This window comes from Pholis gunnellus (genome assembly GCF_910591455.1).
Source record: "Pholis gunnellus genome assembly, chromosome: 3".
NCBI classification, from domain to species: Eukaryota; Metazoa; Chordata; class Actinopteri; order Perciformes; family Pholidae; genus Pholis; species Pholis gunnellus.
Window position 1 is genome coordinate 22,834,704 of NC_136529.1, and position 14,119 is coordinate 22,848,822.

A 14,119-nucleotide genomic window follows, 5' to 3' on the forward strand; every position below is an offset into this window, starting at 1 on the left:
CATTCCTATCTATATTCTGAAGGCTTTTTTAGGAGAGTTTTGTTCATATTTTTTGTGGCTTTTGACAGTATTTTCTGATTTATGGAGTGATACAAAATCATATCCAAAGTTCCCTCTGTAAAAACCTTGCTTCATTCAAAGTTCAGATTTCTGTTCTGAAAATGCAAACTAGCACAGTAGATAAAGCCTATTAGCATATTTAAACATAAAATTAGAAAGCTGTGACACAGAAATGAATTGCCTTAATTTAATTAACTGTGGAAGCTTCACGGTGATATCGATTAGTTCAAAAGCTTACCCTATTCAACTGTAGTGTCTCCCCTTAATGATTTATTGACCTATTCTACTTTTTCCTTCAGATATCAGCGGCTGGTGTTCAGGATGCTTTTGTCCCGACATCTGACCTGGAGGTAGCCCCACGGTGTCTGTGCTGAGATGGTCCACTGGACCACACAGTGGGGGACATGTGTCTGTGTCCAGACTCTGCTGGCCTTTGCCCTGGCCAACTGTCCCTCGCTTGCCCCCAGCCCTGTCAACTTCTCTGTGGTTTACACTATGCCCTTCTTCCAGGCCCGGGGCGCCATCCAGAACATAGTCAACAACTCGCTCTACCAGGAGGTGTATGTTGCCTCTCAGAATGTGATCGAAGCTGTCAACACAAGCTTGGAGAAGGCGTGGGAGCTCCGCACTGGGCCGGTGGGAAGCCCCGAGTGTCCCTTGTGCGATCTGTGCGACATTGACAAGGATCCCAACTTCCCGGAGGACACAAACAATCAGGTCTTGCTGTTGGATACTCTCTTCATGTCTTTATACTCTTGTGGAAGTTCTCAGTATGGTGTATGCTATTTCCACCAACTAAACTCAAATGGAGAGTTGCCTTCCCATTCTAAGTGTTTGTTCAGAAAGGATTCGAACTCCGCTGCCTACTGTCCCGACTGTTTGGCTAGCCCTCTTGGTACCAAAGTCACAATGGTTGAAGAGGGTCAGACAGTCTACTTCTTTGTCGCCACCACTGTCAACGACAGCGTGACCCAGCGTTACGCAAGGAAGTCTATATCAGTGCGTCGACCACTGGCCACAGAAGACGGCTTCTACAGCGACGTGCGTGGCCTGACTGTCCTTCCGGGCTTGCGGCGGACATACCATATTGAATATGTGTACAGCTTTTTCACTCAGGAGTTTGTTTACTTCCTCTCAGTTCAGAGAGAGAGCCCCGGTCAGGACTCCTCTTCGTTTCAGACTCGCTTGGGCCGTCTCCCACGGAATGAATGGGAGATGAAGAGGTACCGCGAGGTGATCCTGGAGTGTCGGTTTGAACCGAAGCGCCGGAGGAGGAACGTAGCCAGCGAGCCCTACAAGGACGTGGTGTACAACGTGGTCCAGGCAGCCCACTTTGGCAAGGCAGGCAGGGAGCTGGCAGAGGAGTTGGGGGCCGAGGAGGAGGATGACATCCTCTACGGGGTTTTTGCCGTCACTGATGACGACGGGGTGACGGAGCACGACTCGGCCCTGTGCGCCTTCCCGATTGACAACGTGAACAAAGCCATCGTGGATGGAGTGGATGACTGCTGCGAGTCTGGACCGGAGCAGCTCTCCAGAGGGCTCTGCCATTTCCAGCCCTGTGAGAGCTGTCCACATGAGGTGAGGCCATCAGTCCACTGACACACTGCATCATTCCATAACATGGATGAGATGATCCATGGGTTTCCCAGCAACTTTTTTTTTTATAGAATTCCCAGAAAACATCTGAGGTATCTTCCCGAGTGCTCCTATTCATGTGGATAACTATTTACTGACTCAGGGTGCAGGTTTCTTGACAGGGCCTGTTAGAAAACCTCACCACATGGGGTGTAGAGCTACAAATGATATCTTCTCTCTTAACATGTGCGTACATATTGAAGAGATATCTGGGCACTTGTTGTGACTGGATGAAATCATTGGGAAACCTAGTTTGCTTGTGTTGTACTTGAGGATGGCTGCTAGTAGGAGTGGAAAAGCAAGTAGGCGTTTATTTTCCAGATAAAAAATTGCCTTCCTTCCTTTTCCTGAAGAGTAAAAAACACAGACCAACCAAGTTTGCTGTTTTCCAAAACCATTTCATAACATCTCACCTGCTGTCTGTAGCCAATCAGGGAATTAGAATTAGAGCCTCAGGTGGCATTAATGGATAAATGGGACTCAATTGAAGTCCATCTACAGAAAACCTGTGTGAGCACAAAGATTAAACACAACTGAGGTAGATCACTGCTCATATAAATGTCAATCAAATGAACCTGAGGAATGTGCAGGTTCCTCTCAGCATACATTCCAACACTGCCTCAGGGAAATGATGTATTGGGAGTGTAGAAAAGGCTCCATGGCAGCTTGTTTGCACATGAACAAGGACAGATGATGTATAAATAGTAAAATTAAATTAGTAGTGTACTTATAAGTTCCTCAGATAAAATGGTTTTGGGTAAAAAATGATGACGACAAGAACTCAACCTTCATCATGTGTTTTTTCTTATGATTATTATGTAAAAATATGATTAAATGGTGTAAACCCCAAACTAAAGCAATACTTTAGTCACATTACTGGCAGACACAATGACTAACAAACATGACTAAGGAAAACTTTCATTTTCATCGTAGCACAGAGCTCGCTCCAGCTGCATGTGGTCATCGTGTGACTCACTGTTTTAATGAAAGTTAAATCTATTTGCAGATTATTGTGCAAGCTTAAAGTGAAACCATTGTCATCAGAAACGGCAATTAAATGTGCATTTAAGAGATTATTCATACCTTGCAACAAATGCAAACATCATTTCACGTTCTCAGTTGGTGAGAGTGGTATCAATCTTCTCATCTTAGTCTCAGAAATAAAGCCAAAAGCGTATTTCCCCAAAAGTGGAATTATCACTTGATGACAATAGCTGATAGCTGACACATGGCAATATAACTGAATCTCTGTGGTCATAAGGCCTTTTTCATCATGTGTCAGATCTACTAGATTACATGCCCATGAAAAGAAATGTTTTGGGTTTAAGTACCATTAAGGTCATTTGCATCCCAGCCGACAGAGGAATGCAACCAGAACCAATCACATCATCATTCAGTGAGCACTCACTGTTAAATCCAAGAAATCAGGGAAACAAATAGCTTTTTGGATGGAAGAAGTCTGTTGGAATGAAAATTGGAGAGGGGCCAGTTGGGAGTGAGGTTTGAGGGCTGCGTTTGTCGAGTGAATTTCTCAGGCCAGACAGGAAGACCCTATTTAAATAAGATTTGCTCTCATGTCAGTCATAAATCTCATGGTGTGAGTGTATTCAGTAGCCTGCCAAGGTCATACTGAGCATTTGGATGTATATTTTTAAACGTCTCAGATTAGGACTGCAGTGGTTTCTTGTGTTAATACTCTTGGGAAAACCTTTTTATTTCTTTTTCAGAACCCGTGCATATTTCCCATAATGTTATTTTTTTAACGTTACGTTATTTTGTGTTGGCGGATGGGGAAGGAATTCCTATTCCCAATGTAACAGCCAGTTGGAGAATGAAGTAGAAATTCCCAGAGCTGAGTTGCTGTTTTTGCAGCAGTGATTTCATAGTTTGGATGTGGAATAGTAGAACTTGTGGTAAGAAAACCACGGAGTTGTGACTCAGAAGCAATACTGTTCGGTGACGTCAGTTGGTCAAGGTTAAGAAAAGCTGAAAAAACATTGGTTTGGATTCAGGGAACTATAGTGAACTTTTCTCCTGAGCCCTCTTCTGTTTTGCTGTTTTTGTGAGTGACATGCCAGCAGGATTGTCCAACATTCTGAAATCCTGGTTCTTCCATTTATCTGCAGATCAAAACACATTTTCTGTCAACGACGTCATCTGTGACTCACAAATACCATGCTTCTCTGCTTTTTATTGTGCCATCGAAACATTTAGACTTTTGAGGATGATTACACTTCATAATTTAATGAAAATGTGTTTTAGTTTGGTTATAACATATGTATAACATATCACTCTTTTCCTCTATGTCATTGTCATGGGATTTGTGGTTTAGGGTTCAGAAAACCGAATTATAATCAAGGTTTTATGCTCCTCTGGGCTTCGGAGGTCAATGATTTCGGCCAATACCATTGCTGTTTGTTTTTTCCAAGACCCACATCATCAGACAAGAGCATGGAGGACGCATGTCTCCTAATATTTTTTCGCATTCACTTAATTTGAAAAATGCTTATTTCCCAATTACCTCTTTCCCCTTTTATATGACAAGAACACAATTAGAAAGTGTTATTTCTTTGTTGTTATATCATGCCCCGATGATATTTACCAGTGTTTACCCGACGACTCCCTCTAATCAAACAGTGATCCGCCCTGCTGCATGTCTGTAGCTACAAGGCAATCCTGCTGTCAGTAGCGCAGCACATAATCACTTATCATGGCCTCTTAAATTACAAAATGATGATATTATAACGACAGATTCACCTTGTGCTTCTGGTGTGCCGGGGACTGGTGATTTCCCTGGTGACCAGTGCTGCTCGTAGCTCGTCCTCCTCGCAAGCAAACAGCTTGGCCTGTCTCACTACATCTGCACGCTTTTAAAAGAAGAAACATTATCGTCTGAGAACGTGGAACTCTTCGAAGCGCACAAATGTATACACACTCTAAGCTGTCAAGCTAATTTGGACGAAAAATAAAAAATCCAACTCAACGCCCAGTCCATCTCCATGACATCTGAGCATGCAGTTGAAAGATTGTTGATTCTTTTTTGCTTTTCTGTACCTGAACATGTTGGATAATGCTCACTTTCTTCCTCATTGGCTCATTTTCATGTCCTCTGCTGCCTGTTGTCTTGGTACTAGAGCATGGAGAACAATGCCACATGCAGAGACCATCCTACCATGATGTCGAAGCCCTACTACAGAGTGGACCTCTTCAACAGGCAGATGACAGACGTCCTGCTCACATCTTTGCTGATCACAACCATAGAGAACAAGACCGTAGCCCATATTGGCACCTCGACTGGACGCCTGCTGCAGGTACACGGTCATTTTGGGTATTTGCCCTCATTTTGACTATTGTATATGGTCCATTACTAATGATCATACGTTGTGTCTGTGTTGACAGCTTGTATTGACAAGATCCAGCCCTATTATCTTTGCCAATTACTCTTTGGTAGAGAACCAGAGGGTCTCGTCCATTGCCGCTGTTTACTCAACAGAGTATCTTCTCTTTGTGGTTGGAGACAAGGTACAAGAGCACTCCCATGGAATGAGAGCGAAACACTTTCATTTATATCAATGTAAATGTGTACAATGGCTCTGTGGATATTACTGTCATCTGATCAGGAGGCTCTCGGGGTCAAATTTACTCCCACAGACCAAACACGCAGCTCAGATTACATTACAATACCAAATGAGTTGGGACTGTCATTGGCCCTATGTTGTTTTACTGCCCTCTGCCCAGTGCATGCTGGGATACGTTGCAACCCCTGTAACCCTGAGAATGAACAACGGGCTAAAGCCTAAAGCAAATCGATAAACTTGATGTGACTTTACAGTTTGCAGCATTGTCAATATTAGAAGCTGGTGCTGGATCAGTAATCACATGGGTCTTAGGCCTACCTCGTGTTATTTGGATTAGAGTAGTGTGTTGGACTTAGCACCAGGAGCTGTCTGCTGAACGAGGCCCAGTATCAGTTTACATGTTATAGTAATAGCCACATTAATAATGAAGGATCACAAGGCCATATGATTGAATATGTGACCCTTCAATCTCTCTGTTTCAGATGATCCAGGTGCCCCAGAGAGGGCCGGGCTGTCAACACTTCCTGACTTGTGCCATGTGCCTGACAGCCCCGAAGTTCATGGCCTGTGGCTGGTGCTCTGGTGTGTGCTCCTGGGAGAGCGAGTGTCACAGTCGCTGGAGGAACGAGTCCTGCCCGCCGGGGATCACTGGGGTGAGGTTTGTTCTGTAATCCAGGATACACACGTCTCTTCGTGCAACTAATGAAAACATTTAATATCAAGGTGACACTGTGTATTCTGCTTTATTGACGCAGTTCTTTCCACGGACTGCTCCTCCTGATGGTCAAACAGAGCTAACGGTGTGCGGATGGGAGTTCCAGTCTCCCATAAAACCCGCCATCACCTCCAGAACCCACCAGATCCGACTGGGACAGACTGCGTGCACTGTGATTCCGGGCAAAAGCAACAACACACAGTGAGTATCCGTGCAGGCCCTCTTCTGGTTCCAAGTCCAATGCGTTTGGACAATAGAAAAGTTGTGGAAAATGTACCCTTACAATTTTGTAAAAATCGACAAAACTTGATATGTGCCCTATGATGCTTACTGATGTTACTGATGTGTTGAAATATCTCTGTGTGACACAAGGCTGCACAACCAATAGGTGTAGTTAACCACTACGAGTCTACAGCCACGCTAGCGGCTCTGTCAGGCTGTACTAAGACACTTAAGTCAGCATGCTAACCTTCTCACAGTAATAATGTTAACATGCGGATGTTTATCAGGTTATTTTTGACCATTTATACCATCTTAGTTTAGCATTTTAGCATGCTAACATTGGCTAATTAGCACAAAACACAAAGCACAGCTGAGGCTGGTGGCAATATTGTGAGCTTTGTTGAAATGTATTGAACTTACTTAGTAGTGGGGCTAAAAAGTGTTACATAAGAGCGGATTTATTTAGTAATCCCTAAATTCTACAAAGTAAGTAGGAGTGGATTGATTTAACTTGAACGCTGTATTTTAGCAGGAAAACTAACACATTTAACAACTTTAGTGTCCTGACAGAGTTTAAAGTCCAACAATTTGAATTTACCCTGAAATTAATTTGTCACTGGTGCTGCAGTTACTGTCACTCACACACGTGTTTTGTGGTGCTGCTCTTCAGCTTGGTGTGTAAGATTCGCTCTGGGTCCACTGAGCTGTCCAAACCAGTTAACATTACAGTGGAGGTGCATGAGGGCAAGGTGGAGGGACGCTACTCTATTGACGGGAAGGCAGAAATGCCAGGATTCACATTTGTGGTAATCTTTTTGCTGCTATCATCTACTGAAATCCTCATTGCAACATACAAGCTGTAAATGATTTGAAATGCTATTTAATCTCGGGAACCGCTTATGTCCCTCCAGATTCCCAACATCTCAGAAATCCAGCCCAACTATGGGCCTCGTGTTGGGGGCACACTCATCACAGTGACTGGGCCGCACTTGGATGCTGGGAGGACCAGGAAAGTCACTCTCAACGACATGCCCTGTCCTATAAAGAGGTCTGGAAACACATCTCTCCCCATCTGTTTTCATCACACTAACCCTAACCCTAACCCTCAAATTGTGTGTAGAATAATTATGGGTTGGGAAACCACAGGCTATGGCATCCAAAGACTATGTTATCGTATTGAACATGCAACGTGAAAAAGCTTTGAGAACTTTTTGATCCTCTACAGTTTAGCTGTTATGGCATGTAATTCTCATACCTCTGTCTCCTTACAGAGTCACAGAGCCCAAAGGCAATGTGTCCTCCATCATCTGTCTGTCCCAGCCCATCTCAGAGGTGAGGGACGTCCCCCTGAGTGTTTTCATCGACAAGTCTCCCGTCCTCACCACAAAGGTGTTTTACTACAAGGAAAACCCCACGATTACCGCCGTCCTGCCTGACTGTAGCTTTGACAGGTCAGCCAGTGAGACCTCCACCTTTTCTCATCTTTCTTTCTCATTTTTATCGTATCGCAAATTCAAGCTGCAACCGGAATCAATCTTATCTCCCCTGATATTATACAAATGTAAACATATCTCATGTTTGTCTGAATCGCAGGGGGTCGAAGATTGTCATCGGGGGGGAGAACCTGGATTCTGTTTACCGCACCATCATCCGCTTTAAACCCAATGAGAGTCACTTGAAACCTGTGACAAGGGTACGGTGTTCATCGTAATGTACAGTAGATTCATTCAAAATGTTAAGTCAGTCTCCAGTTTTTAGAATTTCTTGATTCCCCTCCAGGGTCATTTTCATGATATTTTACTGTGCGGGCCTTCCAGTAACGTGTGATCACACGTCTTGTTTCAGGAGTGCATAGGTAAGTCCTTTCCCACGAGGATGGAGTGTATCTCTCCTGCGTTCCCCAGGGATGAGACCGAGGAAGGAGAGCTTTCTTTTGACATGGACGGAGCGTTGGGACTTTGGAATAAAGAGTTCTCCTACCACCCCTATGGCGAGCCCATTCCTTTTGAAACAGAGGGACACGTGCTGAATTTGTACCCCGGGTTTGATGAAGTGTCACTACATGTAAGAGATTGCTGTGAGGGTATTCACCTTTGATTTAATGACAAAATATATGTGGATTTGTCATATTCATTGTAGATTTCTTTGTACACAGCATCAAAAGCTGAATCTGGTGAGCTCCTGTATGACTATCATTATGACGGTGGCAGGAGTTGATTGTGATGCTAAAGTCCTGGATAATGAGATCACCTGCAGGATCCCCAAGAACATGACCATCCCCGGTGAGGACCTGCCGGTAAAGGTAAATCAGGCCGGAGGTTTAGATCGTGATTTACTGACTGGCTTGTACAAGCAGCCATCAGATGGGAGAGGCAAATAATGCAAAAAATAAATGCTCCACATGTTTGTAGTAAAGATAATTCGGCCATTTTGCTAAATAAATTGCACATTTTATTATTTTCAATGCATAAACCTAGGAAGTTCTGACACTTTGGCATGTCTACATGCAAACTGTTTATGTTACTGTAGCACTCAATGTCAGCAGAACTCTTAAACCATGCTTTGTAGAATAGTAATCACTGTGTATGATGATCGCTGTTCTTTAGATCTCCATCAACGGGCAGGTCCACAACGTCGGTACGGTGGTGAGGGTCAGCAACCACTACATGGTGGGCATTGTCCTGGGGATCCTGGCGGCTCTGGTTGCCGGGGCAGTGCTGGCCTTCGTTGTTATGAAACACTTGAGGAAGAAAAAGAAAGGTGGGCTCCTCTCTGTTAAGTGGACCTTGGTCAGACCTGTTTGTGCAAGTGGAACCAGCTGTGGGCGGGAATTTGGGATGAATAAGTCTTTCAACCAGAACATCCCTGGTGTTGCATGGGATGTACATACATGTCCTTGGGTTGATGATTAAAAGGTCTTGTGAAATGTTTTTCAGCCTCCATGGTGGAGAACCGTTTGGCCCACAGTGTTAGCCACTCCGGTACAAATAACGTGGAGCTGTCGCCCGTTGGAGACTACAGGAGAGGTGACAGTCTAGCTGAGAACTTGTATCATACTACAGTGAAATACTGGAAAGCTAGTTTGCTTCTGACACACACGCCTTCATAACTCTCATTAATAATAAACCCCTCTCTCTGGACTTTTACAAGTAGCAACCCTGAGTCTTCCCACGCCGCTGGGGGGGCCGGTGGGGTTCCCCTGCCGGAGCTACGCTGCTGGCAGCATAGATTCTACCCTGACTCCCCTCATGCCTACAGAGAAGATCTCCATCTCCAGTTTTAGGCCAGAGCTGCTAGAGGAGGTGAAGGATGTCCTCATTCCCGCTGAGATGCTCATTGTGCAGCACCACCGGATCATAGGGAAGGGTGAGGAGCCCCACTGCCTCTATGTGAAACAAAAATACTTGTTTTGGAGCCTTTTGTGAGCTTTGTCCGACTTGGAAATATAATTCCTGTGCCACTCTGTATCCCCCCCGTAGGTCATTTTGGCACTGTCTATCATGGCTACTTCAAAGATCACAACAACAGAGAAATCCACTGTGCTGTCAAGTCTTTGAACAGTGAGTAACATCTATATATTTGCTTTAGGCAAGCACCAGAAAGTCTACCTTTTTAAAAGCAGCTTCTAATACTTGTGATTCCAGTCGCTTTCGTCCTTTAGATCTGAGTCCATAATGTGTGTGTTTGTGTGTGTATCATCAGGAATAACAGATGTCGAGGAGGTGGAGCAGTTTCTGAAGGAAGGTATCATAATGAAGGGTTTCCACCACATTAATGTGCTGTCTCTGCTGGGCATCCTGCTGCCACAGGAGGGGCTCCCTCTAGTGGTGCTACCGTACATGAAACATGGTGACCTGCGACACTTCATACGCTGCGAGAAGAGGGTGTGACACCGACATTAAAAGAGTGCAAATGAATCATCTGATTTATGTACAGTCATCTGTTTTCAAACTATGTTTCTCCAACTGTTTAAAACCTGTGTTTTTGTCTTGTGTGTGTGTGGGATTTGTTCAGAACCCCACCGTCAAGGATCTGATTGGCTTCGGGCTGCAGGTTACCAAGGGGATGGAGTATTTGGCTCAGAAGAAGTTTGTGCACCGAGATCTCGCGGCACGCAATTGCATGTGAGTCACCGAGATGTGCAGAGAAATCAGCAGTTTATTCACCGCCGTAAGGCCGGAATCTCTCTTGGATTTAGTGTAGTAGTGTGTACAAGTAGGTTTCAAGCGTGTTTCATTGTTGCATCACAATTCAACTGTAATGTTGCCTTTTCTGTCTTTAGGCTGGACGAGTCGTATACAGTCAAGGTGGCAGACTTTGGCATGGCCAGAGATGTGTTTGATAAGGAGTACTATAGTGTTCAGGACCACAGGAAGGCTAAGCTGCCCGTCAAGTGGATGGCCATCGAGAGTCTGCAGACACAGAAATTCACCTCCAAGTCCGATGTGGTGAGCAAATTAAGATCTACCGTATTATAATCAAGATCTGCTGCAGGGACATGTGCTCTCATCTGCTGTCCTCTACATCATCCCAAGGGGTTGTAATTTAAATGTTAGTGGTCACACAATGATTAACAGGATAAGCAGAAAAACAAACTATTTTTTCCAATGTTTATTTTTTCTTAAATCTTTGATTATTTCCCTTGTCAATACTGGATAATTTAACCTCTTTAGGCCTTTACAATAATTCAATTAGAACAAGAGGAAACGGTTGAAATGGTCACAAATAGTAGGTCTCTGTAATGATGTAGAGTCGCGTGTAGACATGGCTGCTCCAGCATTTTCTCAACACGTGTGCAAGTGTACTGGTACTCGTGTGAAACCTTTGCCTCTCCTGATGCAGTGGTCCTTTGGCGTGCTGATGTGGGAGATGCTGACCAGAGGAGCAAGCCCCTACCCAGAGGTGGACCCCTATGACATAACACATTACTTACTGAAGGGCAGGAGGCTTCCCCAGCCTCAGTACTGCCCTAACCCTTTGTAAGTAGTGAGAGTAATAGCATTATGTTGCACACTTTGCTTAAATAGTCTAAGTAATACTTTTGCACAAGTCCATTGTAAAACGTCACATAATTGAGGACTGCATTGGTACGAATACTGCAATAAAACTAACACAGATTTACAACTACAAGACGGAAGAACAAAGTCCAAGTAGTAATAACAAGATGTTCGTGTGGTCACTCAGTAGTGTGAAACCCGTAAATTGTCCACTACTTGGTATTCCAACACAGTTAAACAATGCAGTTTGGAAGTTAATGTGTATGTCTACAAAACACCTCTTCTTCCTTCACAAAACCACATCAACACACACACACATGCACACTCACGCACACACACAAAGTGGTCTGACTTTACAGTGAAAAGCCAAAGTGTTTTTGCTGTTTTAATGATACATCCCTTGGACTGTAGGCTTTTGCACAACGACTTAAAGATTGATGGAGAATAAATCAACTACTTCTGTCCTCGTGGAACCAAGCGCTCATGGAAAAGTCTTACCAAGGAACACGTGTAGAGGACCATTCTAGGATATTAAATGGATAGTTAGAAAGTTTGAGAAATGTGTTTTTTGCTTTCTTGACGAAAGTTCGATGAGAAGATTGATTCCACTTTCATGACTGTACACTAAATATGAAGCTACAGCCAACAGCTTAGTTTAGCACAAAGACTGTAAACGGGGGGAGCTAACGTGGCTCTGCCCAAAGTTAACAAAATCCACCTTCCAGATCCTCTACAGCTCACTAGTTAACTTGTTATACGTTATTTGTTTAATCCCTAGAAAAAAAGGGTAAAAACATCAATTTGATATTTTACGGGGAGTTGTCAGTGCCAGACAACTTATTTGGCCGGGACCAACTTCCTACTTCTGTAATTTGTAGATATCCCACTAAATCAATTTGCATATAATCCACGTAAGCATGAACCAGGAAGTATAAAGACGGCACTTCCGTAGTTATTTAAATTCAAAAGCCAAACCACAATCTTTTCCCTAAACCTTACCAAGTACTTTTGTTGCCTAAACCGAAGTAAGTTGTTTCCTGTTAAGATGGAAGTTTATTTATGAAAGACTGTATGCATGTAACGAGTGTTGCTGGACTTTTGTAGGAAAACGCACGAAAAATGAGTAACTTTTTCTTAAGAAAATGTACTAAACGTATGAGGATACGTTAGGCTGCTGGAAGGACACAAAAAAATGTGTTTATAAAGAGTCTGGAATTTCAGAATTTTGTAACAATGATAACTAAACGTGAACGTAATTATCAATTATCTTAATGCTAACTGATAATAAAGTGGACTGTTATTCAGCTTGGACTCAAACTCTGTCCGTGTTTTTTCCAGGTATAGCATTATCCTCCAGTGCTGGGACCCTGATCCAGAGTTGAGGCCCAGCTTTGCTACGTTGGTGTTGGCCGTCTCCACCATCCTGTCCGGCCTGGAGGGAGAGCACTACATCAGTCTGAATGTCACCTATGTCAACCTGGACCAGCCACGGCCCTACCCTGCCCTCACAGAGTCTGCTGACGAAAACGACTCCACAGATGTTGAAGACTCAGGCTCAATCTCTTCCTGATCCACTCCTCTCTCGACTTTTAAATGGTATTGGTGCTAACGGCAAGAGCGCAAAAAAACTCGGCCAGGTCGCGACCGTGTTGCTTACCGCAAAGCATCTGAAACAGAGGTGCTGGTCTACTGTTCATTACTGGGCATTTAAAGGTGCAGTAAGATGCTTTTAGCTGGCATATAGCACACCCTCGGGCAGTCATATTGGAGGCCCGTCACTTTTGCAACAATAGCAGGGTAAAGTTTGAGCTTCCAGTCTTAAAAGTATTTCATAGACATTTAGTTATTTTTCACTGCTAACAGATGTCACTGATGGTACAACTAATCAGTTTTGTAGCACTAGATTGTGAAAATAAAACAACTTGTTACATGTCCATTAGAAGCTAAAAGGCATTACGCTGGATTGTTAAATCTGCTTTAAGAGTTTGTTCACCTTAACTGAAGTTAAGGTTTTCAAACAGCAAAGTATTGTGCAACTAAAGGCACAGGCTGGGGCTGAATAGATAACCAAATCTTAGTCGTGCTGAACTGAACTGTTCCCACACAACAGGAGTTTATTTTTGTTTGCTTAGCTGGTATTTATGTATACCTTTATAAATGTAATTCTTCCATGCCCAAGTCTTACAGTGTTGGCTACGGTGCCGAGGAAAAGTGTCACATTCATGTAATTCATTGGCACATTAGCCTTCTTTTACTACCTACAACATAGTGTACTGTTACAGCAGCAGAGCCCATGTGTTTATACGTTTAGGTATGACATGCCCACATTTGCTTTTAATCTTTTAGCAATGCAGTGATTGCTCTGTATATTTTGGATCACACTTCTGTCAGGCACAATGACGACCGCAACGTCCTGAAGGCAATCTGACATCACCCCGTTGCTTGCATTTCTGACACGATGTCTTTGAGATAGTGTTATAAATTAAAATATTTATTTGTTTATAGATTTGTTCTCATGCTGTGGACTTCAAGTAAATATGAGAATTCATGCAAACCCTGCCATTTGCGTTTGATTTTTACACATGAATATTTTTGCCTTATAGCTGCTACGTCTTTTGTTGCATTCTCCACTAGAGGTCAGCATTCTGTTAGAAGTCTTCTGCGTTGCCTCTGCTCAGCTCCTGAAGATGGTCCCAGCAACATGGATGCAGCATTCTTTACGCGTGCATCATTTTTGCCGTAGCATAGCAACATGAATGACCCAGGTCTCCCCCCCCCCCATCTCTGAGAACCAACCAATAAGCCCTCTGGATGCCACTTAAGATATTAAAAGCAGGCAAGAACAGCACAACAGACAAAAAAGGCGTGTTTTCCTCTTTTATTGCCCTCTTTATATATTCTGACTTCAG

General features: G+C 43.6%; 1 protein-coding gene across 2 annotated transcripts; it reads left to right on the plus strand.

The window, feature by feature from the left end:
- Positions 1-435: 435 nt before the first annotated feature.
- On the plus strand, positions 436-13,728 carry mst1rb (macrophage stimulating 1 receptor b; the record flags this gene model as incomplete). Of its 2 annotated transcripts, none has more annotated exons than XM_079186443.1 (20): positions 436-1,641; positions 4,833-5,009; positions 5,098-5,220; positions 5,759-5,929; positions 6,032-6,192; positions 6,884-7,019; positions 7,125-7,261; positions 7,485-7,664; positions 7,807-7,906; positions 8,059-8,277; positions 8,369-8,515; positions 8,820-8,973; positions 9,150-9,239; positions 9,364-9,579; positions 9,693-9,773; positions 9,916-10,097; positions 10,228-10,337; positions 10,496-10,661; positions 11,056-11,192; positions 12,549-13,728. In XM_079186443.1, the coding sequence occupies 20 exons, from the start codon at positions 436-438 to the stop codon at positions 12,778-12,780; spliced, it is 4,125 nt and encodes a 1,374-aa protein (XP_079042569.1). In that variant the 3' UTR covers positions 12,781-13,728. The 2 variants fall into 2 exon arrangements, with proteins under 2 accessions (XP_079042569.1, XP_079042570.1); XM_079186444.1 differs by having other exon boundaries at positions 9,367-9,579.
- Positions 13,729-14,119: the final 391 nt, after the last annotated feature.